Source organism: Lepidochelys kempii, unplaced genomic scaffold (assembly GCF_965140265.1).
Source record: "Lepidochelys kempii isolate rLepKem1 unplaced genomic scaffold, rLepKem1.hap2 scaffold_163, whole genome shotgun sequence".
Taxonomy (NCBI): domain Eukaryota; kingdom Metazoa; phylum Chordata; order Testudines; family Cheloniidae; genus Lepidochelys; species Lepidochelys kempii.
This window is the reverse complement of record NW_027333610.1, coordinates 116145-141639: the sequence shown is the minus strand read 5'-3', so window position 1 is coordinate 141639 and position 25495 is coordinate 116145. Positions and strand designations below refer to the sequence as shown.

Genomic DNA, 25495 nt, shown 5'->3' with positions numbered 1-25495 from the left:
TTCTTGGGACTCACTGAAACCTCAAGGTTGCAAATCATTGGAGATAATGAACAGCGTATGAGAAACCTTCCCATTTTGGGGAATAGATTGTTTGTTTGGTTTTTTTTAAATGTTCATTTTATAAGGGGCAGAAGGACCTTGACCTTTTTACTTTGTCATTTGCCACCAGTGATAGCAGGAACACGGAATGACGACTGCAAAATCGGATCTAATTTTGTTCAATAAAGAAAAACTTCATTACTGCTCTAGTCAGTGTTCAAATTGAAGTCTTAAATGGTACAGACATCCCTTTCTCTATTCTGGGTTTAAAATGACTGCTTGGAACTAAGAGTAGTGGTAGCCAGCAGGCATGCATGAAGATTGGATCTAAAAGACTAACTAAATACCCCCAAAACCAAGTTTTCATAGTAGGGAGACAAAGTGGGTGAGGTAATATCTTTTACTGGACCAATGTCTGTTAGTGAGAGACAAGCTTACGCAGAGCTCTTCTTCAGGTTTGTTTTTTCCAATTCTCTTTTCTTTCCTCTATGCAGCAGAATTTACAGGCAGGGACCATTCCACAGAGCATCTTAGGCTCTGTACTAGTGATTTCTTATCTGCCTGCCCACTCAGATACTTATAGGGAAATGAATTTGAGTATTTACTGACTTGTTACCATTCTTTATAAACACCAGAGCTAAGGAGGGAATCTTATCAATTTCTGGCTCTTGTTCCAAACCTTGCCTTTGGTGGAATTTGTAAAGTCAGTCTTCCCTAGAGACATCTGTGTTGAGTGGCCCCAGAAAATTTCAGGCTTGGCTGAGTGACCTAAAACCTACTGAAGTTACCTTTTTTCTTCTATATAGCAGATAGGACCATGGGGAAGGAACATTGGTTTTGTCCTGTATGCTTATTTTAAAATTTAATTTTCTACTGCAGGCAGTCTAGTAGTACTAGATTACTTTGCACCTTGCATACATATTCATACTTCCACTTGTGATTTCTTCTTCTTGTTGACTTGTAACTATGCATTTCTAAACTTTATACATGATACATGGGAAAACTTCAGCACAATTGTGAATAAATAAAAGCTCTTAAGAGACTAGTTTGCTGCTCTTGTGCCTATCTGTCAATTTTAATCTGGAAAGCCAGTCTTGTAAACTCAACATAACATATAAAAGTCAGCTAGAGTTCTTTCTGACTCATGCAACATCAATAAGAACAATGCTGTCCATATACGTGAAAGCACAACTTGGTCTGGGTGCTCCATTGAACATGATTTTGCATGGCTTTGAAGGTCAACTTTGTTCTTTAATTGGAACTTGGTTATGTAGTCTTGCTAAGGTAGGAGTTGAAATAGAATTACTCTTTTTTAGCTGCATGGACTCTGTATTTTGAAGAGTGGGGGCTTCTAAATCTCCCTTTTTGTCACTAGAGTGACAGTCTCTGAATACATATGTGAAGTTGCAGATTAATTCAATAGTATGTTTATGTAAGTAAAACTTCAGGGAGAAGAGGTGTTGGATTTTAGTTTTTATAAGCTTTTGCTAGTTCTTGATCAAAGCTGTGCCATCTATTTTTTTTAAGTTCTTCTTTTCTGTAATTGTGGTACTTTTCAGTAATTGACAGGAATTTTACCTGTATAACATGCTATGTTATAGAACTCACAAATGTACTAGGGCTTCTGCAGAAAATCTACAAAACTGGTTCTGTCCTACAGACTTACGTAGACTAATTCACACAACTTTGGAAACATACCTGCTGCAAAACTACCAAAGCAAGGAAATGAAAAGTTAAGCTATTTAACAGTGCATGTCTGCCTTCTCTAACAACCAGGCGCCTCCCCTGCTAACTGTGCACCAGAACCTTAACTCTGCCATGTCTTTGCATAGATCTTGGAAGAGCATGCCAATCATATATGGCAGTGGTGAAGAAGGCATAGAGATGTTTGCAAGCAGAGAGGGTGGAGGGGAAGGTGAAAGACCATGTCAGATGTAGATATGGATTCTGATGTGCGGCCACCACTCCATTTGGAGATGGAAGTTGGTGAGGAAGGATAGCTCCCATGGTTGCTGAGAAAACTCCCAGAAATAAGACTTCCCCCATCTCCTCTGCCCCATCTTCATTCTACATTTGTGGGACTGAGCGAAAGAATAAGAATCACTGCTTCTCCATGACTTGGCTCCATTTAATGATGGAAAATGTGGTTTCTGGAAAATCAACATTTTCCATGGAAAATGTCAATTTTGCTTACAACTATCCATTTTCCTAATGGAAAATTAAACGTAGTTTCAGGAGGATTCAGTGTTAATCTATATCTGTCTAAACTGCTGCAGTGTATCATGTTGCATCATGGGAGAGTTAGTCTAGCAGGGGACCTTGGCTCATAAAGAAGAATGGGACCATGGGGCAAATGAACTACACGCTCCTAGGAAGCACCAGGGCAACTCAAGCAGGCACTGGTTAATATTAACTCTTAATAATCAGATATTGCCAAATCAAATTTTTTCTGAACTTTTAGAAGAAAAGTTCTGATAGTTTGACTTTTTGTCCCAATTGAGGATGAAAACATGATGAAATATTGGAATTTCCCACGGGACAGAAATTGTTTTAAAATCCGTTATAACAATTATCCCAGCCTATTCCTTGACATGGATAGATGAAGAGAGTTGGATCAGTATGTGGAGAACTACCTGGTTCTTGTTCTTTCAAAAGGCTCTCATATATTATGGCTCATCACTATGGTATAAATATTTAGATGGATGGATAGTATAACCTACTAATAGACCATTAATATGATGACCTAGAGCACTTCTAGAGAATAACATTGCCTTTGCCAGTGCTACTGGCAACAGCCAAATCTACCTCAGGTCACATATCTTAGAATCTGACCATATCAGCTGGGAGCTTGTGCACTTTACATTGACTGGCAAATTACAACTGCTCTCTGGAGCAGCCCATGTGTTATTAATGAGGGGTTGGGTTGGTAGAAAGGGATAGTGTCAATACTAAAGGGCAGAAGCCCAATCTCTCCAAGCTGTAGCAGCCTGGTATGAGTTCTGCAGTGCACCTGCAGAGCTCAATGTCAAGGATTGGTAACAAATCTGGAGGCAGAGTTACATCAAAGCACCCAGCATCATTTAAATCTTTGACCGCACTCAGGTTCTTATTTTATTAGTTGTCCCCTGAAATCACTTGGCTTCCAGGTCCTGTGGATCCTGCCCACTTCCTGGATCCCAATAGAATCATTTAAATCCATCATGTCAGATTGATTAGAGTGAGGTTCAGAGTAGGAGATAGTTGAGACTCTAGTACCTTTCTGGACAAAGGTCCTCAGAAAAGGGCTCTTAACTGCTAAAGAAATATTATTGTGAACCTCATGCTAGGAGACAGTTTCTCCTTAGCTGGTGGAACAGAGGGGGACTTTCAACTGTAGTTGGCTTTCTGAGCCCCATTTACTGTGCAGAAATACCCCCATCTGTGAAGGCCTAGCTAATTGGGAACAGGGAGGGAGGGCACATTCACACTGTTCTCTGTGAGAAGTAGAGTGGTGCTGGCGGGATCTGGATCCATTCCAGGGCACCTAGATTTGTGCCTCAGTTTAGTTGGTTGCTTGTGTTTTATCCAGTATTAAGTTGCAGATTGAACTTCTTCATTTAGAGAAAGACCTGGGAGTTCTTGTTTTTTTTACAACAGACCTTCTGCATTTGAGAACACTGGCTGGCTCCTTTTGGTTTTACTTCGTGAAGCCCACATCATTCTGAACTTCGTCTGCTTCCCAGAACTGCAGAGAGATCTGATGGTTTAAAAACACACAATTCCTCGTCTGTAGCTTAGTCAAACCATTTAATCTCATTTTGGTGAGTACAGGGGCCGGGAGTTCTGGGCTCTTGCCAAATCTAAGATTTACCCTGTGGGGGCAGGACAAAATCACCTCACCTCTCTGTGAGTCAGTTTCCTTGGGAGTTGAGATCAGCTGCCTGTCCACCCACAGGGACTGGTTAGGGTTAGTTAACCGGATTTTGTAAAACCTTGAATGAAAACTGCTGTAACTGCCAAGTATTTATTTCTTATTAAATTATGGAATTTCTCTAGGGTGTGCAGGGTTTTTTCCCACTCACTCACCATTAGGCTTCTGAAATCAATCAGCCCCTCTAATGGGGCTTGTTACCCCTTGCTCTTTAGGTTTATAAACTAGCCACAAAACCTCAGTATTGATTTACAGCCTTACTGCTGCAACTGCTGAGGGGTCTGAGGGGAGCAAAGTGGTGGCAGAGTAAGTTTAATGAGAATGGGAAAGACAGTGGAGCCAGACAGGAGTGTAGGAAGCATGGTCTATTTTTAGGACAAGGCTGGCATATCCCATATTTATCGAAGTCACAGTTCCAGATGCCTCACATGAGCAAAGGGTGCTGAAGGGCTGAGTTAAAATTAACTCCTCCAGCTGACAACCAACATGGACTGTGCGCAGGAACCAGAAGGGCTGAGACTTCAGGCAGAACCAGTTCCTGACACCACTCTTGAGATTGGACAGAGACTTTTCCAGGTCAACCGTGGTGCACTATCTCTCCACAGTCGCTATTTTGAGGCCATGTTTTTTGGGGGCACTAGAGAGAGCGCCGAACACCACATAGTGATCAGAGGAGTAGATGCAGAGACTTTCCAAGTGCTTCTCGAGTTCACTCACACAGCGAAGGTGCTCGTAACTCTGCACAATGTCACTCGCCTGCTGGAAACAGCTGACTTCCTCCAGTTTGAGAGAGTGAAAAGGATGTGCGAGAAGTTCCTGGAGAGGGAACTGCAAGTTTCCAATTGTCTGAGCCTGATGGCCTATGCCCAATGCTTCGCCTGTCCAGAGCTTCATGCATCAGCTCTCAGTGTGGCTCTCACGCACTGGACGGAAGTGACTTCTCAGGAAGAATTTGAGACACTTCCCAAAGAAATGTTGCTCCAGCTCCTGCAAAATGATAACCTCTTTGTTCCCCGAGAGGATGTGGTTTTTGATACTGTGATGAAATGGGTTATGCAGGACCCAGCATCTAGGGAGGAGGCCTTCTTGGACTTGGTGGGGCAGGTCAGAGTAACCTTCCTGAGTCTTTCTTTCCTCGATATCTTGGTGAAACAAAGCAAACGCCTTGGAGAGAAGGATACTTCTGCCAGGCTGCTAAAGAAGTTAGACAGCTGCCCTCCACTCAGCTGGAGGAACATGGAGCTGTCTTCGTGCACCAGCAGGAGCTATGAGACCCTATATGTTCTGGGAGGGAAGCATGACAAGGAGCAGCAAGAATTGTTTCAGTTTCAACCTAAATCTGGCACCTGGCATCTTTGCTCTCCACTGCAACGCAGGAACCTCATCCAGTACGCAGTGGCAGCAGTAGGTAACTCTCCCTTAGATGCATGTGTACCCAGGAGAACTCTTTGCAGCAAATAATGCAGGTGGCACCTAGTAAGAACTAGGCAAATTCAGAGGAAGTCAGGGTTTGGAGCCTTGATTGCCATGGGCTCAGATTCTCCCCCCATTAAACCATCAGTGCTGCTAGTGACTTAACTCAGACCTAAAGTTCACTTTGGTTCAAAGACCTGTTAGTCCTGGTGGTCTGGCTGTAAGGGGTTTGTATGGGGACTTGACTGAAAAAAGGAAATATTCATTCTTTCTGAATGTGATGACCATGGGGCATAAACATTAAAGCTATGACTCTACTCCCACTTACATTGGTTGTACAGAGTAACTCTATTGTATAGCTCCCTTTTTGGGCCAGAGCCCTCTCTGTCACAGGGATGAGCTTCAGAATTAACTCCACGGACCTGAGTGCCTTACACTGAGTGCATTACTCTTATGGGAGAGTCATTATATTCTGTTAGCCTGACACATCTGAGCAAATACTGAAAGAAATGTTGTAAACTGGTGTGACAGTGCAAATTAAAGGGCAGATTAGCTATGTCTATCTTTGCAGCCATTTTGTGATGGCTTTGGGGTGATCAAGTTGTAAAGGGATGAATACTCGTGGAATGCACATTTAAGCTTAGTTCTATACAGAAAACCTTATTTTAAGAGTTAGCTTCCTCCTATAAGGGAAGAGAAACAAGGCCATCCGACTTACATGACCAATCACAATGCAGGCAGTGCAGCTAAATTTCAAATACCGAGTATCAAATATTTGCAGCAAACTGTTCATGACTCATCCTTATTAGAAGCTGAAGGAGAGATTAAGACTCCAGTCCTGCACTCTGATATACACGGGCAGACCCCATACCTACCTGGAGTCCCATTGATTCCAAGGAGAACTTACTCAGGTGCAAGGGACTCCACATAGATCAGGCTGAAGGAAGGAAGCCTAAATGTGCAAATTGCTTGAGGGGAAGTGGGCAGCAGGATATGCATGAGGATGGCTGAGAGATGCCTCTGCCTGACATTTCTTTCCATTCTATCCTCAGGGAACTTCCTTTTTGTGACAGGAGGTTATTTCCGAGATGAGTTTGTGTGGTACAGCGTGGACTGGGTGTTGATCTATAATTGCTGGGACAACAACTGGCTGGAAGGGCCTGCTATGAAGCAGTCTCGCAACAGCCATTGTGCCGTAGGGGCTGGGCTGTATTTGTACGCTCTTGGAGGGAGCACAGATGAAGGGATAATCCCAGATGTGGAGCGCCTGGCATTAATGGACTCTCAGTGGCAAAGCATGAGCCCCATGGTTCAGCCTGTGGAGAGAGCAGGTGCAGTCAGTGTGGGGACCAGGCTTTACGTGGTCTGTGGCCTGGATGAAAAGGGAGATGTGTATGGTGGCATGCAGAGACTGGACATGGAGAAGGATGTTTGGGATGTCATCTCCTTCTCTCCGCTTCCCAGGTGAGGAACTTTTCTCTGGGATGTGACTCCCTGAAAAAGATTTCACAGAGATTTCATTGAAGTCAATGGCAAAACTCCTATTGACTTCAGTAGAGCTGAATTTCACCTCTGGTTGGTCTGGTATGATCCATCTGATCATGCTGGTTTCTGTTACAGTGACACAAGAGGCTGCACTCAGAGCCTCAATGTGCAGGGTGCAGCTCAAATCTATCTGCCCCAAAGAGCATACACTTCATTTAACTCCAGGTGCCCCAAGTGAGTGTTACAAACAAATGTGTGGAGGGAGCAGAAAAGGGGGTCATGAGTCACACACATCTGCTTCTGCCCAGAACAGTGCATGCGGTTTGCTGAGGGTTTATTTACTTCTCTCTTTAGAAATAAACATACCAGTAGTAGAAGTTCCTGCTCTGCCCCCTTGCCAGAGGTTGAGGTTGTCTGCTCTCAAGTTAGTGTGAGTCTGAATCAATATAAAAAGGGACAATGCCAAGATGAAAATCACATCAAAGATTTGCAAAGTAAAGAATCAGAAAGCATTTAGTTAAAGGGTCCTCAGACATTTCATTGGTTGCCTTGACAGTATTTTAACAGATTTTTTTGTTTCACAGGATGGTGAATAGAGGATGTGTCCACATGTCCTATCCCATTCATGGGTCCATACATTTCACAGCCAGAAGGGATCCCTATGATCATGTAGTCTGTCCTCCTGCATTCCACAGGCCAAACAACCTCACACACTCCTCATATCTAATCCAGCAACTTATAGCTGAGCTACAGCATAGCTTTTAGAATGACAGCAAATCCTGATTTAAAGACTTGAAGTACTGGAGAATTTACGGCACCCCTTGATGACTTGTTCCAATGGTTATTCATTCATTGTTAAAATAGACATCTTTATTTCAGTTAGAACTTTGCTAACTTCAGGCAATGGCTTGTAATTGAATTAGAGCATATTTAATAGAAAGATTGATCCAGCATTTGTTTAAAGGCTTCAAATGAAGGCAAATTGACCACATCCATTGCTAATCTGTTCCAATGGTTAATTACAGTCACTATTAAAAATGTGCATTTTATTTCCAGTTAGAAGTTGAAGCTGACTTCAACTTCCAGCCATTGGATCTTATGTCATAGAATCATAGAATCTCAGGGTTGGAAGGGACCTCAGGAGATCATCTAGTCCAACCCCCTGCTCAAAGCAGGACCAATCCCCAATTAAATCATCCCAGCCAGGGCTTTGTCAAGCCTGACCTTAAAAACTTCTAAGGAAGGAGATTCTACCACCTCCCTGACTGACCTGTAGTTCCCAGGATTCTCCTCCTTCCCTCTCTGCTAAATTAAAGAACCATCTAGTACCACATAATCATAGAATATTAGGGTTGGAAGAGATCTCAGGAGATCTAGTCCAATCCCCTGCTCAAAGCAGGACCAACACCAACTAAATCATCCCAGCCAAGGCTTTGTCAAGTTGGGCTTTAAAAAACCTCTAAGGATGGAGATTCCACCACCTCCCTAGGTAACCCATTCCAGTGCTTCATCACCCTCCTAGTGAAATAGTGTTTCCTAATATCCAACCTAAACCTCCCCACTACAATTTGAGACCATTGCTCCTTGTTCTGTCATCTGCTACCACTGAGAACAGTCTAGATCCATCCTCTTTGGAACCCCCCTTCAGGTAATTGAAGGCTGCTACCAAATCCCCCCTCATTCTTCTCTTCTGCAGACTAAACAAGCCCAGTTCCCTCAGCCTCTGCTCGTAAGTCATGTGCCCCAGCCCCCGATCCTTTTCTTTGCCCTCCACTGGACTCTCTCCAATTTGTCCACCTCCCTTCTGTAGTGGGGGGACCAAAACTGGACGCAATACTCCAGATATGGCCTCACCAATGCCGAACAGAGGGGAATAATAATGTCCCTCGATCTGCTGGCAATGCTCCTACTAATACAGCCCAATATGCCATTGGCCTTCTTGGCAACAAAGGCACACTGTTGACTCATATCCAGCTTCTCATCCATTGTAATCTCTAGTCCTATTCTGCTCAACTGCTGCTTAGCCAGTTGGTCCCCAGCCTGTAGCGGTGCATGGGATTCTTCCTTCCTAAGTGCAGAACTCTGCACTTGTCCTTGCTGAACCGCATCAGACTTCTTTTGGCCCAATTCTCCAATTTGCCTAGGTCACGCTGGACCCTATCCCTACCCTCCATCATCTCTACCTTTCCCCCCATTTTAATGTAATCTGTGAACTTGCTGAGGGTGCAATTAATCCCATCATCCAGACCATTAATAAAGATGTTGAACAAAACCGGCCCCAGAACCGACCCCTGGGGCACTCCGCTTCATATCGGCTGCCAACCAGACTCCAGCCGTTGATCGCTACCCACCGAGCCCGACAATCTAGTCATCTTTTTCTGTCCACCTTAGAGTCCATTCATCCAATCCATACTTTTTTAACTTGCTGGCAAGAATACTGTGGGAGGCCGAATCAAACACTTTGCTATAATCAAGATTTATCACATCCACCGCTTTCCTCATATCCACAGAGCCAGTTATCTCATCGTAGAAGGCAATCAAAGGCATGACTTGCCCTTGGTGAATCCATGTTGACTGTTCCTAATCACCTTCCTCTCCAAGTGCTTCAAAATGGATTCTTTGAGGACCTGCTCCATGATTTTTCCAATGACTGAGGTGAGGCTGACCAGTCTGTAGTTCCCCGGGTTCTCTTTTTTAAATATGGACACTGTTTGCCTTTTTCCAATCGTCTGGGACCTCCCCCAATCACCACGAATTTTCAGAGGTAATGGCCAATGGTTCTGCAATCACATCAGCCAACTCCCTCAGCACCCTTGGATGCATTAGATCTGAACCCATGGAGTTGTGCATGTCCAGCTTTTCTAAATAGTCCTTAACCTGTTCTTTCACCACTGAGGACTGCTCACCTCCTCCCCATGCTGTGTTGCCCAGTGCAGCAGTCTGGGAGCTGACTTTGTCTGTGAAGACTGAGGCAAAAAAAGCATTGAGTACTTCAACTTTTTCCACATCATCTGTTACTAGGTTCCCTCCCCCATTCAGTAAGGGTCCAACACTTTCCCTGACCAACTTCTTGTTGCTAACATACCTGTAGAAACCTTTCTTGTTACCCTTCACATCTCTTGCTAGCTGCAACTTCAACTGTGCCTTGGCTTTCCTGATTGCATGTTCTAGCAATACTTTTATACTCCTCCCTAGTCATCTGTCCAAATTTCCGCTTCTTGTAAGCTTCCTTTTTGAGTTTAAGCTCACCGAAGATTTAATGGTTGTGCCAAGCTGGTCACCTGCCATATTTGCTATTCTTTCTGCACTTTGGGATGGTTTGTTCCTGTGCCCTCAATAAGGCTTCTTAAAAATACAGCAGATGTCAGGGTGATTGAAGTCCAGCATTAGAACCAGGGCCTGTGATCTGGAGACTTCAGTTAGTTGTCCAAAGAAAGCCTCGTCTACCTCATCCTTCTGATCCGGTGGTCTATAGCACACGCCCACCATGACATCACCTCTGTTGCTCTCGCCTCTAAACTTAACCCAAAGACTCTCAACAGGCTTTTCTTCAGTTTCAAACTGGAGTTCTGAGCAATCCTACTACTCCCTTACATACAGTGCAACTCCTCCACCTTTCCTCCCATACCTGTCCTTCTTGAACAGTTTATACCCATTCATGACAGTGCTCCAATCATGTGAACTGCCCCACCAAGTTTCTGTTATTCCAATCACATCATAGTTCCTTCATTGTGCCAGGACTTCCAATTCTTCCTGCTTGTTTCCTAGGCTTCTTGCGTTTATGTACATGCACCTAAGAAAACTAGCCGATTGCTCTACTTTCTCACTATGAATTAGGAGGCTTCCCATCTTGTACGCTCCTCCTTGTGTTTCCTCCCAGTATCCCCCGTCCCCACTTACCTCTGGGTTTAGATCAACATCCCCAGCGAACGTAGTTTAAAGCCCTCCTCACTAGGTTAGGAAGCCTGCCTGCAAAGATGCTCTTCCCTCTCTTCACTAGGTGAATCCCATCTCTTCCTAGCTATCCCTCTTCCCGGAACAACATTCCATGGTGGAAAATCCAAAGCCCTTTCTCCGACATAACCTGCGTAACCACGCATTCACCTCCACAATTCGACGGTCCCTACCTGGGCTTTTTCCTTCAACAGGGAGGATAGACGAGAACACCACTTGCCCCTCAAACTTCTTCCCAGAGCCATGCAGTGATCTGGTCAAGGTCGTTCTTGGCAGTATTGTTAGGGAAAAAGGGTTCCCCTCCCGTCTAGGGTTAGGAGGGTAGCCTTCCCTGGACTTCTGTATTAGCCAAACAAAACACAGAGTCTTGGCTCTTTGATAAAGTGAGGCACTTTATTGCTAGCAAATACGACAGCTGAAGGGCTCACCAATTCCTTTTCAGAGGAAAATGGTGAAGCCCCGAACAAAGAACAGGGATGAGCTTTTATAGCTTGGTTCAACATACATTGTGATATCTCTTCCAGTTCGAACCGGTTAACCCAGTCTGTTTGAAGTTCTGGGGTAGGTACGAGCATGGAGGCTTATCTGTATAAGGAATTCTCTTCCCAAAAGCAGGGAGTGCAGGTTACACACAGTTCACATTCTTTCTATCCATAAACAAAGTAGAAAGGACAGATAAGCATAGAAAAAAGACAGCAGCGTAGCTTTACATGATTATAGGGTCGTTTTCTGGGTTTTTTCCCCTATCAGTATCATTGGTGCCCACGTGGAGAAGTAGGAAGGGGTAATGGTCTGAGTGCTTGATCAGTCTCGGAAACACTCTGTCACATCCTGGATTCTAGCTCCAGGCAAGCAGCACATTTTGATTCTCCTGGTCTGGTCGGCAGATGGATGACTCTGTCCCCCTTAGGAGGGAGTCCCAGACCACCACCACCATTCTCCTCTTCTTGGGAGTAGTGGTCATGGAACCCCCGTCCCTAGGACAATGCAGCCCGTGTCTTCCTGCCGATGGGGTCTCCTTCTGATCCCTTCCCTCAGCAGGCTCTTCCAAATCCTTCTCTGCAGTAGTAGTATTGCATCAGATGTCTTCTCTTTGTATAAGCCCTTGCTAGACTGTAATTAAATCACATAATCATCTTCTCTTTGATAAATTAAATAGACGGAGCTCTTTTGAGTCTTTGAGTGTAAGGAGTATTTTCCAGACCTTGAATAATTCTTGTAGCTCTGCTCTAACCCTTTCCAATTTGTCAACATCCTATGTAAAGTGTGGGCACCAGAAGAAGACACAGTATACAGTAATGGTCTCACCAGTACTGTATGCAGAGGTAATACCACCTCCATATTCCTTGTCAATGTTCCCTTGTTTATATACCTAAGGATTGCATTAGCTCTTTTAGCCATACTATTGCACTGGGAGCTCATATTTATAATGACCCCTAAATCCTTCTTGCAATTACTGCTTTCCAGGACAGTTCCCCATCCTAGAAGTATGGTCCACATCCCTTGTTCCTAAATGTATGACATTGCATTTAGGTATAATCAAAACATATATTCTTTAATTGCATCCAGCTACACAGCAGTCTGGATCGGTTGGTTATCAGTGACCTGTCTTCATTGTATTTAGATTTCCACTGATGTGTGTGTCATCTTCAAATTTTATTTACAATTATTTATGTTTCCTTCTATGACATTGTTAAAAATATTGAATAGCACTGGTCCTCTCTTTGATTATCTGGAGATATTGACAACCATGTGTAATAATAACAGTTCAAATTCCTTCCCTGATCACTGCAGATGCAGCTTGATGGGCCAAAATATAACACTCCATGTTTTATCAATTTATCCGTTACTGCCTCAGTTCTTTTATCCTTTCATGGCTGTGATAGCACATACTTTGAGAAGATGTAATATGCTGCTAGCAAATACTGATTTCCACCAAGTGTTTCTGGTAGTGTGTCTTTTCAATTTGTATGAACTCCCAGGGCTCACTAGGTGGGGTATTTCCTCTAAATGAGTTCTTCCTTTTCTTGCTGGTGCTTTCCTTTCTTGACAGGTAAAGCAGGAATGCACCCAGGCCTTCACATCTGTTGTATGCCTGGTTCAGTGTCTTTTCACACCTCAGGTAACCTGTTGCTTTGTTATCATGAAGACACTCCAGTACAGTTCTCTGCAAGCTTGCTTGCAAGACAATCCTGTTGCCTGCATACATCAGCCAGTTGGTAGCGAGATCAATGGATAATCATTCTTGCACTGTGCTAATGTGGGTGTCCTTCAGTAGATCTTTTGGCACCAAACATAACTCAGGGTCCTTAAGCTGTTCTTGTCAGATGTCCTTACAAGAGCAGGCAGAGTCTATTCTCATTGCCCTCACCCAGCTGAGCGCATCTGCAGCCATGTTTTGCTTTCCAGATTTATGGTGAACTGTGAGTGTATATCCAGACAGTTTGTGAATCCATCTGCACAAGCATCCCTCTGGGTGGCACTTCATAAGGAGCGGTTACCCAGGGTTTTTTAAACCCAAAGCTTTAGGTAACTTTACTTTTTGTGAGGTGGTATCAGGAAATAAATTAATGGAGACACATTACGTCTGTCTGCTAGATGGTTGGCATAAATCATACAAAGAGCTTGTCTACACTCTGGGGGATTGATGCGCAGTGATTGATGCATCGGCAGTCAATTTAGCGGGTCTAGTGAAGACCTACTAAATCCACCGCAGATTGCTCTCCCATCGACTCCTGTACTCCACCTGAACGAGAAGCGCAAGGGGAGTCTATGGTAGAGCAGCTCTAGTCAACATCACATAGTGTGGACCCCGTGGTAAGTAGATCTAAGTACATCGACTTCAGCTATGTTATTCACATAGCTGAAGTTGCGTAACTTAGATCGATCTCCCCACCTAGTGTAGAGAAGGCCAAAGTTAAGTGCTTTTATTTAAAGTCTTTACTTTTAGTCTTCAGCACTTTTACAGGAATGCCTTTACTGAAAGCTTTTGCTTTGTTTAGTCTTGAGCACATACAAACACAGTATATTATAGCATTATCCCACTAGTCTGGAGCAGTTTTTGAGTATTTTAACAGCAGAGTTTTGGTGGCCAGCTTTCAGTCTGCTGCTGGAGACTTTTTTAATGTTCACAAAGCAATCCGCCTGTCTCAGACCCTTAATTTTTTTTATACAGTAACTTTGCACTTAAAAAGAAAAGGAGTACTTGTGGCACCTTAGAGACTAACCAGTTTATTTGAGCGTAAGCCGATGAAGTGAGCTACAGCTACACGGCTGTTACTCTGAAACCTGCACTTAACGTCCTCCTGCTTAACGTTGTTTCGAAGTTACGTCGCTGCTCCATTAAGAAACATGCTCCTTTAAAGTTGTGCAATGCTCCCTGATAGTGTCATTTGGCTGCCTGCTCTGTCCACTGTGTGTATCATAGAATCATAGAACATCAGGGTTGGAAGGGACCTCAGGAGGTCATCTAGTCCAACCCCCTTCTCAAAACAGGACCAATCCCCAACTAAATCATCTGTGGCAGAGCTCCAACCTTGTCCCCGTGGGTCCCGCACTTCCAGGTGGTTTATGCTAGCTTTGGAGGCTCACTGCAACCCTCCACATAGCCCTTCTCTCTCTAGGGCCAGGGATACAGTCTACTGAGCCCTTTTCATCATAAGCCAGCAATGGAGGTTGGTGAGAGAATTCCCAAAGTCTCTGTTGCTCCTACAGCCTCGTGCCAAAATAGTTTAGCCTCCTGTCCTGACAGGGGCCTGTTTTCCCCTCCCAGGAGGTGTTTCTGTAGTGGTGGGTTGGGGGGAACCTGGGCCCGCCCTCTACTCTGGGTTCCGGCCCAGGGACCCTAATGGTAGCAGCTGTTGGCAGCTGACCTTTCACTGCCAGAGTTGCTACATTTCTCTAGGCCACTTCCCCACAACTCTCCTGCTTCTCCCTTTCCTCAGGGCTCCCTTACCAATGACTTGAGGGTGTCTTCATTAACCAGCCCTTCAGCCACACTTCCTCTTCTCTGGCTCCTCTCTGCCTGACTGGAGTGAGCCCTTTTATATTATCAGAGGGGCCTTAGAGTCAGGGGGTTACATTAGCTTAATGGCCTCACCTGACTCTTTGCAGGTTAATTGGAGTCAGGTGTTCTCATTAGCCTGAAGCAGCCCCTGCTCTGGTCAGTCAGGGAACAGAACCCTGTTCATCCAGTGGCCAGTAGACCCATCTTCGGCTCCTCTGCTGAACCCGGCTGGCCTGGAGGGAGACTGCTGCTGCTGCTGGGCCTTGGGCTCTTGCTGCTGCTATCACCACTCCAGCTGCTCCCTTGGCTGGGCCGGACACCACCCACCCACCCCCCTTCTGTGCTACCTGGTTGCTGACCAGCTGCTGGACCTCCCCTGCCCACACACACGCTCGGGTGCTGCTACTGCTCCTTGCCGGGGGCTGCTGGCCTGCTCCCCACGGGGGGGGAGTGAGGGGCCCCAGCCGTTGCTGCTGTGAACACCATCACCACCACCGCCTTAGAGAGGCCCTTTCTGCCTGCCAGTGCCTGGCCACCGGACTGCCATCTGGAGCTGCTGCTGCCCTTGCTGCCCGGGAGCTGCTGGGCCCTAGAGGAGGAAGACGAAGAGGACCTGCCGTTACTGGGGGAGTGCGCAGAGACTCTGCAGACCACTGTGGAGGGGGCCATGAAGGACTGAGTAACTTTGGAACTGTGCTCTTGTGGTGGGGGTTTTGACTGTGTTTGTGGGGACACAGGGGGTGGAGTGTGGAGCTGCCCCCCGATCCATCTGCATCACCGCCCCCTCCACCACCCCCCCCTCCACCACCCCCACTGGCAGTTTACCACCTGCCTCAGCTCCTACCTCTGGACTCAGCTGCTTGCTTAGCTTGCCACGCCCTGATTCCACCATTTGGGCCCCCCCCGGACTGCCCACTCCACAGCTTTGCCCCTTGCAGCATTTTGCCCCTCCCCTTTGCCCTAGCCCCCTTACTAGCTTCAGTTTGTTTGCCTGCCCTGCCCATTTCCCTCTGCAGCTTTTGTGTGTTTGGCCCGCCCCAGCCTCCGAAGCTAGCCCCTTGGTTCCCTGCCCTACCTCCAGCCCGCTTAGCCCCTTGCTCCGTGCGCCAATGCCCCCTCCCATGTGCTTGTGCCACTCCTCATTTTAGTTTGAACCCCCTTCACTGCACCCCTCAATGCTGTTGTATTCCCCCTCCCCTAGTGCAGCTAGAGGAGCCTGAATCCCACCCTATGTTGTTGATTGACCGCTAGCCCCTGATTTGCACCCCTGTCCAGCCCACCCCTTTTGGGACCCTCTTCCCCTGCCTGCAGCCTAGCGGGGAGGAGTGATCGACCTGCTTCCCCTTTCCCCTCCTCCTTCTGGTGTCTCCCCCTCCCTCCCTGCTCATGATGGCAGGGGACAAGGTGGGTGGGATCCCTCTGGCAGACCCCGCCGTCCCTCCCACACCCGCCGCCCTGTTGCCCTCCCCCCAAGCCTCTATCTCCGCTGTTGCAGCCGAACCACCTGCTACTGCCTCCGCTGTGGGGGAAAGGGTCTTCTTTAGCCCTCTCACAGTTCGTACGGCTGGAGTGGTGACCCTGTTCTCCCCTGACCTGCGGCCTGAGGTGCTGGGGGTCACCAAGGCTGTGCCGGGCTGCCTGCTGCACCTCTGGGCCCATATGGAGGGGCTCATGGTCAATCTTGTTAACATCTGTGCCCTGACATCGGGCCCGGAGCAGCTACGATTCTATCAGCAGGTGTCCACCTTCCTTGGCATCTTGGATCCTCGCAAGTGCCTGGTCCTGGGCGGGGACTTTAACACCACCCTCGAGGAGCGGGCTCGCTCAGGGACCAAGCAGTGCCCGGCCGCCACGGATGTCCTCCGGGAGATAGTTGAACATCACTCCCTGGTGGATGTCTGGTGCGACCATCACCCGGACGATGTTTCGATGTTCACCTTTGTCTGGGTGGAGGCCCATCAGTTGCGCCACTCCCGCTGGGACCACATTTATTTATCACGTTTGCACCTTTCACAGGCCCACTCCTCCAGCATCCGGCCGGCCCCGTTCTCCGATCATCACTTAGCCATCGTGACGGTCTCTCTCTGTGCAGAGAGGCTGGGGCCAGGCTATTGGCATTTTAACAACAGCTTGTTGGAGGATGTGGGCTTCGTGGCGTCCTTCTGGGAGTTCTGGCTGGCCTGGTGAGGGCAGCGGCGTGCCTTTCCCTCGGCACAGCGGTGGTGGGACCTGGGGAAGGTGTGCGCCTGGCTCTTCTGCCGTGACTACACCCGGGGCGCCAGCCGACAGAGGGATGCAGCGATAGGGCAGTTGGAACGGGAGGTCTTAGAGCTGGAGAGGCGTCTGGCCGCCAGCCCCGAGGATCCATCCCTCTGCGGGGTGTGCCGGGAGAAGCGGGAGGAGCTCCAGGCCCTCGAGGAGCATTGGACCCGGGGTGCCTTTGTTCGATCCCACATCTGCCTCCTTCGGGAGATGGATCATGCTCCCGCTTCTTCTATGCCCTGGAGAAAAAGAGGGGGGCCAAGAAACACGTCACCTGCCTCCTCACAGAGGATGGCACCCCCCTCACGGATCCGGCGGAGATGTGTGGGAGGGCCAGGGCTTTTACACAGGCCTTTTCTCCCCGGATCCGACCGATCCTAAAGCTTGTAGAGTGCTCTGGGACGAACTCCCGACAGTCAGCGCAGGCGACGGAGACCTGCTAGAGCTGCCTCTCACTCTGGCCGAGTTCTCGGAAGCCCTCCGCCGCCCACCAATAAATCTTCGGGCATGGACGGGCTGACTGTGGAGTTCTACCGCGTGTTCTGGGACGTCCTCAGCTCAGACCTAGTCACTGTCTGGGCTGAGTCTTTGCAGAGCGGAGTCCTCCCTCTTTCGTGCAGGTGAGCCGTGCTCACCTTATTGCCAAAGAAGGGGAACCTTCGCGATTTACGAAATTGGCGTCCCATGTTGCTCCTCAGCATGGACTACAAGGTCATAGTGAAAGCCATCTCGCTGCGGTTAGGGTCCGTGCTGGCGGATGTGATCCACCCAGGCCAGACCTACACCGTCCCGGGCCGCACCATCTTCGACAACCTGTATCTGGTCTGGGACCTCTTGGAATTCGGGTGTAGGGACGGTCTGTCATTCGCCCTCCTGTCCCTGGATCAGGAGAAGGTGTTCAACAGGGTGGATCACGGGTATCTCCTGAGCACTCTGCGAGCATTTGGCTTTGGACCCCAGTTTGTGGGTTTTCTCCAGGTGCTGTACACCTCCACAGAGTGTCTGGTCAGGCTCAACTGGACCCTGACCGAACCGGTCAGCTTTGGGCGAGGAATACGGCAGGGATGCCCCCTCTCGGGCCAGCTGTACGCTCTGGCGATCAAGCCCTTCCTCTGTCTCCTCCACAGGAGGTTGACGGGGTTGGCTCTGTGGGAGCCGGAGCTGCGGCTGGTCCTGTCAGTGTACGCCGACCATGTGCTCCTTGTGGTCCAGGACCCGGGCTGCCATTCTTCTACCAGGACCTCCTCCGGACCTGGAAACTGCTTTCGATGACCAGGTCCGTGGCAGCCACCAAGGGGGCAGATCTCATGGAGCCCCTGCTACACAACCCCCAGCTCCGCGTGCAGGTGGCGGAGTCCCCCTTGGTGCGCCAGAGGTTCGTCCTGGCAGAAGTCACAAGAGTTGGAGACCTCCTGGACTACAACTGGGGAGATTGGCTGGATCCCCTGACACTTGCTCAGCGCATGGGGCTCTCCAGACCTCGTACTCCCTGGCGCGCACTTCAGGAGGTGAGGGCCGCTTTGCCGCCCGCTGTTCTGGTTTACCTCGACAGGCTCCTGCATGAGAGCGTGCCCCATCCGCCCTCCACCCCAGGCTCACCTGACCTTTTCATCGGGCCCCTGCCCTGTGGACCCAACTAACCCCCCTGCCCCTTCACCGTGAGCCAGCTGCATGAGCTGCAGCTAGTCTGCTTCCAGACCACGCCAAGGAAACATCTATACACGCTCGTGCTCCACACCCTTCACGTCCTCACCATCGCATCCCGCCCCGATACAAAATGGCGGGACCTCTTGCCACCTCTGGAGGGTGAGGAGCCCCGGTGGGCCAGCCTATATTCCACCTTGGTCCTGAGTCCCGCCAGGGATATCAGTTGGCTGCTCCTTCATGGAGCCGTGAGCACAGGCGTGTACTTGGTGCGGTTCACCCCTATCCCAGGCACCTTCCCCTTTCACAGCGTGAGGGAAACTCTGGTGCACACATACTTGGAGTGTGCCAGGCTGCAGCCCATATTCTGGCTCCTCACAAATATTTTGTTGTGCTTTTGGTTACGCTTTCCCCCTCACCTTTTTATTTATGCACTCCCTATCCGCAAAGTCACAGGACCTCCTAGTCAACCTCCTCCTGGCCCTGGCTAAAATGGCCATCTATAAAACCAGGGTGAGGAGGATGGCCGATGGAGTCTCTTGTGACTGTGGGGCCTATTTCCGATCCTCCATCCATTCACGTATCTGGGCAGAGTTCCTCTGGGCAGCATCCACTGACTGCCTTGACGCCTTTGAGGAGCAGTGGATGCTGTCCGGGGTTCTCTGCTCAGTGTCCCCATCTGGTTCCGTTCGTTTGACCCTTTGACCACACCCCTGTCCCTGTTATTTCATTAGTTGTCCCCCGTAATCATTTGGTGTCCAGGACCTGTGGATCCCCCTCTTAGGCTGGGGGGAAGGGGAGATCCTTTAGCACTTCCCGGATCCCAGTAGGGCTACTCTGCTGTTCCCAACTGGCCTGGGTCTATCACACATCCCAGCCAGGGCTTTGTCAAGCTTGCCCTTAAAAAACTCAAAAGAAGGAGGTTCCACCACCTCCCTAAGTAACGCATTCCGGAGTTTCACCACCCTCCTAGTGAAAAAGGTTTTCCGAATATCCAACCTGAACCTCCCCCACTGCAACTTGAGACCATTATTCCTTGTTCTGTCATCTGCTACCACTGAGAACAGTCTAGATCCATCCTCTTTGGAACCCCCTTTCAGGTAGTTGAAAGCAGCTATCAAATCTCCCCGCACCCACCCATTCTTTTCTTCTGCAGACTAAACAATCCCAGTTCCCTCAGACTCTCCTCATAAGTCATGTGCCTAATCCTCTAATTTGTCTAGGTCCCTCTGTATCCTATCCCTATCCTCCAGCGTATCTACCGCTGCTGGAAGAGCAGCAGCTTTACAAGGGAGCATTGGACAAGTTCCTCTTCTCCACTTCCATTATACAAATATTGTACCTTTTGTAATGGAATTCTAGTGTGGCATGCAATGTATTTCCAGTTCAAATTGGAAATACCCATGTCTTTTAAGAAGGAAGTCAGGTGACCATTAGGTGCAGGCAGAAGTGGCATCATATGATGATGTGCACTGCAACGTTATTAATTGTAGATTATGGATTTAGCATGTCAAAATCAGACCCTAAATAGGCACCCCTTTGCCGAAGTACAGCTCTGAGGAGGTGATATGATACCATCCACAGGTATTCACTGGCTGTAAACACCAAGGTCAAGATCATGCCGTTTCAGCATAGATCTTCATTAGGGACATGTACTCCCCAGCATAGCTGATAACAGGAAGGGACAGAGCCATGGTTCTACTTAATTCTCCCTGCTCCATCTGGGGTGCCAAGTGCCTCTGTGGAAGTAATTTTGGAGGAGTCTCAGAGCTGTGGAACTGAAATTCTGCCCAGAATTTATGTCATGCAAGTGTCAGGACAGGGGGAGCTTTAGTTCCTCCTCTCCTACTGCACACCTGGGCCAGAGCTACTCAGAATCCAGCCCCAAGGAAGGAGAACAAGAACAGGTTGTAGAGATTAAAAATGTAAGTGAGATACTTAAAAGTAATGTGGTGAAATTAAGAGAAATATCATCTTAGCCTAAATAGCATGCAAAACTTCTAAGAGAAGGTGTGGAATTCATCCCTAACTTTCTGTGCAGCCTGTGGGTGGAATTTTAACAAGTGGAAGTGCTAGGAGGGAGGGGGAGGAACGGGGAAGCGCCACGTCTCCGCTCCTCCCCTTTCCTCCCAGAAAGCCCTAAGTGCTGCCAAACAGCTGTTTGGTGGCAGGGAAGCGCTGGGAGGAAGGGGGAATGGAAGTGGGGACGCGGTGTGCTCCGGTGTGGAGTGGGGGTGGGAAGAGGCAGGCCTGAGCATCCCCTGGCAAAGTCGGCACCTGTTCTTCTGACGGGAAGCTGCTGCTGTGTAAGGTGCTTCCTAGCGTCCTTGCTTGCCTCATTATCTGCAGCGGGCTGTGCCTGTGTGGGGTAAGCCAGGGGCACCTCCCAACCACAGTACAGTACTGTACAGTATATAATGCCTTTTGTCTGCCCCCCAAAAAATTTCCTTGGAACCTAACCTCCTGCATTTACATTAAATCTTATGGGAAAATTGGATTAGTTTAACATCATTTCACTTAAAGTTGCATTTTTTCAGGAACGTAACTCCAATGTTAAGTGAGGAGTTACTGTACTTAAAAAGCTACAAAGATATGTTAATCAAAAGTGTTATAGCTGACCAAACAAAATCAACTGTTGGGCAAAAAGCAGGTGTTACAAAAACATGTTACTAACAAAACACAAAAAAACCCCCAAAAATGGTTAAGCAAGCAGTTTGGAGCCATTAGGCTGGCAGCTATATTTTTCCATAATGACAGTTTTAAAATATATTCAGACTTACTGTTTTTTACAGACACTTATCCCAGCGTATTAGGGAGGACATAGAGTCAGGCTAACTTCTGGGGATTGTCTTATCCTCTCCCTCCCAGCAACACCTTAGTAGTGCTAAGTTCCTGCAAAGGCCTACTAAATGCAATGAGGAGAATAATTGATAGTCCATTTTAATAATTGGCAGTGGCTTGGGCACCCGGCTGCTTGCTGAAAATGTCCCTCATCAGAGCCACTGCAGGGCACTGTGCCCTGTGTACACTGTGAATTCTGAGTATGGAAGATAGGCCTTGAAGGCCTCCACACTTGCTAGACACTCCAGTTCTGTAGCCAAATCTTTGATTTCCCTCTCATTTAATCTGCGACCTCCAAAAGCCACCACTCTGCACCTACTAAGCTCATCCATTTGTTTAAGTGCAAATCCTTCAGCAAACTTTGAGGCATCACAAGGTTACCAGGAATGGATGGGATGGATCTGCGAAGTTAAGCACAGCATGGTTTAGAAGTCCTTCTTTCAGTGACGCCGATGGTTTTTGGTGTTGCTCTGTCCAGACAAAGTTCTTCTTAATTAGCTGGTATAATGGCGCTGCTGCCCATGCTGCAAAATTTTGTACACATCTTTGTGGAACCCACAGAGAACTACAAACTATTGAACCACCTCTTCCTGGTGCTCCTCACACTGACTAGATGTCCTGGGAGGGAGATGTGACTCCTTGTAAACTGATATTTGTTTCCCAAAAATTTAAACCCTGACTCCTTAAAAAGCTTTAGGATCCTTTCCATTCCTACCAGATGTTCCTTCCCAGTTTTTGGGAAACAAATGAAGTCATCTAGGTATGTTAGTATGTCTTCAATTATCAAAACTTGGTTTAGACCATTTACTACCCTCTGAAATGTCCTTGATGCATTCATGAGTCTGAAAGGCGTTCTGCAGAACTGAAATATTCCCTAGGGTATCACAAAGGCAGTTTTTTCTCTATGCTTAGGTGCCCCTTTAATCTGATGGCAAAGGTTGAAATTTACCTCTGTGCAGGGCGAACACAAAGCTGATGCACTGGTGTGAAGGCCTGATGCTCTCCTCTGCACAAGTGAATTCATTCTAAGAGCAGATCTGTTGAGAGAGATTATAAAAACAGCCCCAAGTTGCTATTTTGGACAATCACCACACTTTAAAATATGATCACCAAAGGCTGGCATTATTTCTATTGTTTACTTTTTCACTTTCACTGGACTTGGACAGTGACACTAGACTGCTCAGTTTCTAGTCAGTTTCACTATCTAGTGGTCTTGCCCTAGCATTTTGCTCTTGTTTGGGGCTGCAGGGGGATATTTAAATGCAAAATAAAAGCAGTATTAATTGAATTAAAGAAGAAAAGAAAGGCAATTGCTATTAAATCCCAGGCCCTAAGCTCCCTGAAAGTGTCCTGGGAAAGATTAATAACTATTTAAAGGAGGTGATTTTTTCCTGAAGTGGATGGTTGCTATTGAAAGCTAAAGAGTAGCAACATTTCAGTTAACTTCTGATGCAAGTAAAGCAGAGTTGATTAGTAAAAATATTGCAGAAAGGGCCTGAGATCTTCACTCACTATCATCAAACTGAGTTATTCTCAGCATCTATACCAATTGTTCAATGGTTTTCAGTTTAGATGAAACTAGATGCATGCTGGGGGTGCTGACCCTCCTCTTTGTGTCCTGCAGAGATCACCAGTTTTCCTTCTCCCTAGGTATGACCTCTGTGTTACAGCTCTGAATGGAGCTCTCTACACCATAGGAGGTGGAGCCTTTCGCTTTGATATGGACACAGATGAATGGACCCAAGTGGATGAAGAGTGCCTGACTCAGAAATTCTTCATGGGATGCAGCACTGCCAATGGCCAAATTTATCTCCTGGGACAGAGGAAGGGGAACGTGGCTGTCCCCAACATGGTGCTCTTTGACCCTTATACTGACACATGTCAGGTGGTAAATAGCAAAGTCCCTTGCCCAGTTCCTATTTATGGGTGTGTCTCTATACGAAGATTTGACACATGGGCTTAAGCAAGGCTGGCCAGGTCACTATACAGAGAGGGATTCCAGTGTGTTAACGCTTACAAGCGCTGATATTTATTGTCTGTAGAACTTGTAGAATCTTGAAAACATCATTTATTCCTCTCCTGGTTTTGTCTTTTCCAGTTTGGCAAATGCTGGTGTCCTTTGTCCTCAAGGAACCAATATGGAAATGGAAGATTTGCTCCTTTCTTTATCAAGACATCTCCGCTGGTGTCAGCATGATTCCATGAAAACATTTGTTAGCAAACTCACTAACTTGGCCTCTGCAACAGCAGAAGAAATTATAGCATTGCAGGGTCAGTCAGAAACATGGCTGTTGGGTTTTTGTTTGTGTTGTTTTGATTTTTCCAAATGACAGGACTGCAGCTTCTCAAATGCTAAAGAGCACTCCAGGCAGCAGCAGGTGAAAGGCATCTGTCCAAAGAAATCCAAATTTCAGTAGTTGAAAATTTATTTTTATTTTCAGCTCATAGGGACGACAGTACCTAAAATGCAAATAGAGCCATAGGGAGACTATAAAGACCTGAGCTACTTCATGCTTCATTCCTCTGGGTTCTTAAGGAGCTTGGCAGGGCCCTGATTTTATTTGGAAGGAAAAGAGCAAGCATATGGTAGGATTTAAACTGATTCTTTATTTAAGCCAATGCCTTCATCACCTCTGTGCTGACTCAGTTCCATGTGTAAAGTGTCACTCAGGTGTTAGGTAGCACCTAGGGAACCCTGTTCAGAGCTGCTGTTGATGGCTATGGAGAGAGTTGTACAAATGACAAGAGGAGTTGAGCCCACATACACTTTGAGCTGTTCTAATCCTATGGTGCTCAGTCAGGGGATGAAATCCTGGCCATTGAAGTCAATGGAATTTTGCAGTTAGCTACAATGAGGCCAGGATTTCACACAGAACCAGTACATTGTAACTCCCTGCTGCAACATTTCAGTTCATTATTGTGTATGAGGCTGCTTGCTTCACAGCTGGGTGACAGTTTTTGACTGAAACTGTTTCTCTGCAAAAAATGATTTGGTGTCACTGAAGTAAAAAGGAGTACTTGTGGCACCTTAGAGACTAACCAATTTATTAGAGCATAAGCTTTCGTGAGCTACAGCTCACTTCCTCAGATGCATATCGTGGAAACTGCAGCAGACTTTATATATACACCCACCCCACTGTCCTGCTGGTAATAGCTTATCTAAAGTGATCATCAGGTGGGCCATTTCCAGCACAAATCCAGGTTTTCTCACCCTCCACCCCCCCACACAAATTCACTCTCCTGCTGGTGATAGCCCATCCAAAGTGACAACTCTTTACACAATGTGCATGACAATCAAGTTGGGCTATTTCCTGCACAAATCCAGGTTTTCTCACATCCCCCCACCCCCATACACACACAAACTCACTCTCCTGCTGGTAATAGCTCATCCAAACTGACCACTCTTCAAGTTTAAATCCAAGTTAAACCAGAACATCGGGGGGGGGGGGGGGTTAGGAAAAAACAAGAGGAAACAGGCTACCTTGCATAATGACTTAGCCACTCCCAGTCTCTATTTAAGCCTAAATTAATAGTATCCAATTTGCAAATGAATTCCAATTCAGCAGTTTCTCGCTGGAGTCTGGATTTGAAGTTTTTTTGTTTTAAGATAGCGACCTTCATGTCTGTGATTGCGTGACCAGAGAGATTGAAGTGTTCTCCGACTGGTTTATGCATGTTATAATTCTTGACATCTGATTTGTGTCCATTTATTCTTTTACGTAGAGACTGTCCAGTTTGACCAATGTACATGGCAGAGGGGCATTGCTGGCACATGATGGCATATATCACATTGGTGGATGTGCAGGTGAACGAGCCTCTGATAGTGTGGCTGATGGGATTAGGCCTTTCCAAATGCAAACAGATGGACATCGTACCAAAAGGACTGAAGGTAAAAAATCCATTACAATCGACATACCACACAGACTATGCCGACAGCTTGT

At 47.2% G+C, this 25495-nt stretch overlaps 1 protein-coding gene across 4 annotated transcripts; it reads left to right on the top strand.

Moving 5' to 3' along the window:
- On the top strand, positions 1 to 24585 carry LOC140904514 (kelch-like protein 23). Of its 4 annotated transcripts, XM_073326896.1 has the most exons (4): positions 1 to 5357; positions 6415 to 6826; positions 23205 to 23406; positions 23653 to 24585. In XM_073326896.1, exons 1-4 carry the CDS (start codon positions 4436 to 4438, stop codon positions 23749 to 23751), a joined length of 1635 nt encoding a protein of 544 aa, XP_073182997.1. In that variant the 5' UTR covers positions 1 to 4435; the 3' UTR covers positions 23752 to 24585. The 4 variants fall into 4 exon arrangements, 3 of the variants coding, with proteins under 3 accessions (XP_073182997.1, XP_073182996.1, XP_073182999.1); XR_012156543.1 differs by having other exon boundaries at positions 1 to 3839; positions 23205 to 24585; XM_073326895.1 differs by having other exon boundaries at positions 23205 to 24585.
- Positions 24586 to 25495: the final 910 nt, after the last annotated feature.

Bases quoted from the DNA above. Each gene is read 5' to 3' on its own strand.
- LOC140904514 (XM_073326895.1), top strand. From the start codon at position 4,436: ATGGACTGTGCGCAGGAACCAGAAGGGCTGAGACTTCAGGCAGAACCA. The intron at 5,358-6,414 runs GTAACTCTCCCT...TTCTATCCTCAG, and splicing joins GTACGCAGTGGCAGCAGTAG to GGAACTTCCTTTTTGTGACA. The intron at 6,827-23,204 runs GTGAGGAACTTT...CCTTCTCCCTAG, and splicing joins TCCTTCTCTCCGCTTCCCAG to GTATGACCTCTGTGTTACAG.